The 6,082-nt window shown below is 51.5% G+C and overlaps 1 protein-coding gene across 1 annotated transcript in view; it reads right to left on the reverse strand.

Moving 5' to 3' along the window:
• Positions 1-3,190, reverse strand: part of LOC141054930 (polypeptide N-acetylgalactosaminyltransferase 2-like) — a 130,039-nt gene extending 126,849 nt beyond the window's left edge. Inside the window, exon 1 of the mRNA XM_073551817.1 lies at positions 2,468-3,190. Coding sequence (XP_073407918.1) covers positions 2,468-2,566 — 99 coding nt within the window. The 5' untranslated portion in view covers positions 2,567-3,190. The remainder of the gene's footprint in view (positions 1-2,467) is intronic.
• Positions 3,191-6,082: the final 2,892 nt, after the last annotated feature.

Here is a 6,082-nt window from a genome sequence, read left to right on the forward strand (position 1 = left end):
TACACACACACACCGTGTACACACACCCCGTGTACACACACACACACACCCCGTGTACACACACACACCACGCACCGTGTACACACACACACCACGCACCGTGTACACACACCACGCACCGTGTACACACACCACGCACCGTGTACACACACCACGCACCGTGTACACACACCACGCACCGTGTACACACACCACGCACCGTGTACACACACACCACGCACCGTGTACACACACACACCACGCACCGTGTACACACACACACCACGCACCGTGTACACACACACCACGCACCGTGTACACACACACCACGCACCGTGTACACACACACCACGCACCGTGTACACACACACACCACGCACCGTGTACACACACACACCACGCACCGTGTACACACACACACCGTGTACACACACACACCACGCACCGTGTACACACACACACCACGCACCGTGTACACACACACACCACGCACCGTGTACACACACACACCACGCACCGTGTACACACACACCGTGTACACACACACCGTGTACACACACACCGTGTACACACGCACCGTGTACACACACACACCACGCACCGTGTACACACACACACCACGCACCGTGTACACACACACACCACGCACCGTGTACACACACACACCACGCACCGTGTACACACACACACCACGCACCGTGTACACACACACACCACGCACCGTGTACACACACACACCACGCACCGTGTACACACACACACCACGCACCGTGTACACACACACACCACGCACCGTGTACACACACACACCACGCACCGTGTACACACACACACCACGCACCGTGTACACACACACACCACGCACCGTGTACACACACACACCACGCACCGTGTACACACACACACCACGCACCGTGTACACACACACACCACGCACCGTGTACACACACACACCACGCACCGTGTACACACACACACCACGCACCGTGTACACACACACACCACGCACCGTGTACACACACACACCACGCACCGTGTACACACACACACCACGCACCGTGTACACACACACACCACGCACCGTGTACACACACACACCACGCACCGTGTACACACACACACCACGCACCGTGTACACACACACACCACGCACCGTGTACACACACACACCACGCACCGTGTACACACACACACCACGCACCGTGTACACACACACACCACGCACCGTGTACACACACACACCACGCACCGTGTACACACACACACCACGCACCGTGTACACACACACACCACGCACCGTGTACACACACACACCACGCACCGTGTACACACACACACCACGCACCGTGTACACACACACACCACGCACCGTGTACACACACACACCACGCACCGTGTACACACACACACCACGCACCGTGTACACACACACACCACGCACCGTGTACACACACACACCACGCACCGTGTACACACACACACCACGCACCGTGTACACACACACACCACGCACCGTGTACACACACACACCACGCACCGTGTACACACACACACCACGCACCGTGTACACACACACACCACGCACCGTGTACACACACACACCACGCACCGTGTACACACACACACCACGCACCGTGTACACACACACACCACGCACCGTGTACACACACACACCACGCACCGTGTACACACACACACCACGCACCGTGTACACACACACACCACGCACCGTGTACACACACACACCACGCACCGTGTACACACACACACCACGCACCGTGTACACACACACACCACGCACCGTGTACACACACACACCACGCACCGTGTACACACACACACCACGCACCGTGTACACACACACACCACGCACCGTGTACACACACACACCACGCACCGTGTACACACACACACCACGCACCGTGTACACACACACACCACGCACCGTGTACACACACACACCACGCACCGTGTACACACACACACCACGCACCGTGTACACACACACACCACGCACCGTGTACACACACACACCACGCACCGTGTACACACACACACCACGCACCGTGTACACACACACACCACGCACCGTGTACACACACACACCACGCACCGTGTACACACACACACCACGCACCGTGTACACACACACACCACGCACCGTGTACACACACACCACGCACCGTGTACACACACACCACGCACCGTGTACACACACACTACGCACCGTGTACACACACACTACGCACCGTGTACACACACACTACGCACCGTGTACACACACACTACGCACCGTGTACACACACACTACGCACCGTGTACACACACACACTACGCACAGTGTACACACACACCGTGTACACACACACACTACGCACCGTGTACACACACACCGTGTACACACACACCGTGTACACCCACACACCACACAGCTGAACACAGCCGCTTCTCTCCTCCATCGCCGATCACACCGCCGTACACCCGTTACCTTCCGGTTGCTGACTGAGGAGCCGGAGTACATGTAGTAGGCAATTCCAAGCACCCACAGGAATGCGAAGCAAAGCAGAATCCGGGATTTCCTCCTCATTGTCCACGCAGCAGAGTCCGGACCGACGCGTCCTCTCCGCCCAGTGAATGCCGCGTCCTGCCCGGCGCAGCGTCAGCCTCTCTCCTTCTGGCACCGACTCCCTGACTGCAACAAGGCCAGCGAGCAGGAAACAGCGAGCATCACCAGGTCAGGGGGCAAAGGTCGAGCTGCGCTCAGTCAGCCAATCACAGATCACCGAGGGGGTTGCCGGTCGGAATGGGTGGGATCAGTCGCGTCGTCATGGTTACAGTACGCCGCCCGCTGCTCGTGGTCATGGGAGCGTTCTCCATGGCGGCGCCGCTCTTCTCCCTGTGGCTCCCCTGTCTGTCCTCCCTCCAGCAGGGTGTGCGGCTCACGTAGCCGCTAGTCTCCATTACTTTATCATTGCAGTCAGTAATCTAGCGCGTACTCGCCAGTCCGGAGCGGAGTCTGGCGCTGCCTCAGTGATCGGCTTTCGCACGGCGGCGGCTCTGCCTGCGTACCCAGGACACTGAGCTCACTGCTGTCGTGACGCCACCTTGTGGTGAGAAGGCTCCGAGCCGGGAGCAGCGCTGCCCAGGGGTCAGTGAGTGGCCGCTTTCCGTTAGGCCTTTTCCCATTATTCTCTGCGCGTGGCTGTGTAGTTGGATACCGGCATAGCGGAGCTCGTGGAGTGGGCGGTCACACCAATACCGGACACGAGGAGCAAAGGCGGAGACTCGGCGCTGGACCTGGAGGCGGTGAGTATGACTTTTATTCTCTTTATAACAACCTGAACCTGGGGAGCAGTGCACTCATTGTCTCCCCATCATTAGGTTGTTTTCAACCCCTTATTCAATCTTGTTTATTTAAGGGGGATTATTACACAATGCCCTCTCTTATTACCTATATTGCCGCCCCTTATTACACAGTGCCCTCTCTTATTACCTATATTGCCGCCCCTTATTACACAGTGCCCTCTCTTATTACCTATATTGCTGCCCTTTATTACACAGTGCCCTCTCTCATTACCTATATTGCTGCCCCTTATTACACAGTGCCCTCTCTTATTACCTATATTGCTGCCCCTTATTACACAGTGCCCTCTCTTATTACCTATATTGCTGCCCCTTATTACACAGTGCCCTCTCTTATTACCTATATTGCCGCCCCTTATTACACAGTGCCCTCTCTTATTACCTATATTGCTGCCCCTTATTACACAGTGCCCTCTCTTATTACCTATATTGCTGCCCCTTATTACACAGTGCCCTCTCTTATTACCTATATTGCTGCCCCTTATTACACAGTGCCCTCTCTTATTACCTAAATTGCTTCCCCTTATTACACAGTGCCCTCTCTTATTACCTATATTGCTGCCCCTTATTACACAGTGCCCTCTCTTATTACCTATATTGCTGCCCCTTATTACACAGTGCCCTCTCATTATCTATATTGCTGCCCCTTATTACACAGTGCCCTCTCTTATTACCTATATTGCTGCCCTTATTACACAGTGCCCTCTCTTATTATCTATATTGCTGCCCCTTATTACACAGTGCCCTCTCATTACCTATATTGCTGCCCCTTATTACACAGTGCCCTCTCTTATTACCTATATTGCTGCCCTTATTACACAGTGCCCTCTCTTATTATCTATATTGCTGCCCCTTATTACACAGTGCCCTCTCTTATTACCTATATTGCTGCCCCTTATTACACAGTGCCCTCTCTTATTACCTATATTGCTGCCCCTTATTACACAGTGCCCTCTCTTATTACCTATATTGCCGCCCCTTATTACACAGTGCCCTCTCTTATTATCTATATTGCCGCCCCTTATTACACAGTGCCCTCTCTTATTACCTATATTGCTGCCCCTTATTACACAGTGCCCTCTCTTATTACCTATATTGCTGCCCCTTATTACACAGTGCCCTCTCTTATTACCTATATTGCCGCCCCTTATTACACAGTGCCCTCTCTTATTATCTATATTGCCGCCCCTTATTACACAGTGCCCTCTCTTATTACCTATATTGCTGCCCTTATTACACAGTGCCCTCTCTTATTACCTATATTGCTGCCCTTTATTACACAGTGCCCTCTCTTATTACCTATATTGCTGCCCCTTATTACACAGTGCCCTCTCTTATTACCTATTTTGCTGCCCTTATTACACAGTGCCCTCTCTTATTACCTATATTGCTGCCCCTTATTACACAGTGCCCTCTCTTATTACCTATATTGCTGCCCCTTATTACACAGTGCCCTCTCTTATTACCTATATTGCCGCCCCTTATTACACAGTGCCCTCTCTTATTACCTATATTGCTGCCCCTTATTACACAGTGCCCTCTCTTATTACCTATATTGCTGCCCTTATTACACAGTGCCCTCTCTTATTACCTATATTGCTGCCCCTTATTACACAGTGCCCTCTCTTATTACCTATATTGCTGCCCCTTATTACACAGTGCCCTCTCTTATTACCTATATTGCTGCCCTTATTACACAGTGCCCTCTCTTATTACCTATATTGCTGCCCCTTATTACACAGTGCCCTCTCTTATTACCTATATTGCTGCCCCTTATTACACAGTGCCCTCTCTTATTACCTATATTGCTGCCCCTTATTACACCGTGCCCTCTCTTATTACCTATATTGCTGCCCTTATTACACAGTGCCCTCTCTTATTACCTATATTGCTGCCCCTTATTACACAGTGCCCTCTCTTATTACCTATATTGCTGCCCCTTATTACACAGTGCCCTCTCTTATTACCTATATTGCTGCCCCTTATTACACAGTGCCCTCTCTTATTACCTATATTGCTGCCCCTTATTACACAGTGCCCTCTCTTATTACCTATATTGCTGCCCCTTATTACACAGTGCCCTCTCTTATTACCTATATTGCTGCCCCTTATTACACAGTGCCCTCTCTTATTACCTATATTGCTGCCCTTATTACACAGTGCCCTCTCGTATTACCTATATTGCTGCCCTTATTACACAGTGCCCTCTCGTATTACCTATATTGCCGCCCCTTATTACACAGTGCCCTCTCTTATTGCCTATATTGCTGCCCCTTATTTCACAGTGCCCTCTCTTATTACCTATATTGCCGCCCCTTATTACACAATGCCCTCTCTTATTACCTATATTGCTTCCCCTTATTACACAGTGCCCTCTCTTATTACCTATATTGCTGCCCCTTATTACACAGTGCCCTCTCTTATTACCTATATTGCCGCCCCTTATTACACAATGCCCTCTCTTATCTATATTGCTTCCCCTTATTACACAGTGCCCGCTCATTAGTTATATTGCTGCCCCTTATTACACAGTGCCCTCTCTTATTACCTATATTGCTGCCCCTTATTACACAATGCCCTCTCTTATCTATATTGCTTCCCCTTATTACACAGTGCCCTCTCATTAGTTATATTGCTGCCACTTATTACACAGTGCCCTCTCTTATCTAGCCCCATCTGCTACTCACCTTTTATCTCTAACCTCCTCGTTTGGCCTTTCACAGCTTACTAATTCTCCAAC

Source organism: Dendrobates tinctorius, unplaced genomic scaffold (genome assembly GCF_039654945.1).
Source record: "Dendrobates tinctorius isolate UK_male_01 unplaced genomic scaffold, ASM3965494v1 ptg000181l, whole genome shotgun sequence".
In the NCBI taxonomy this organism is placed as follows: Eukaryota; Metazoa; Chordata; class Amphibia; order Anura; family Dendrobatidae; genus Dendrobates; species Dendrobates tinctorius.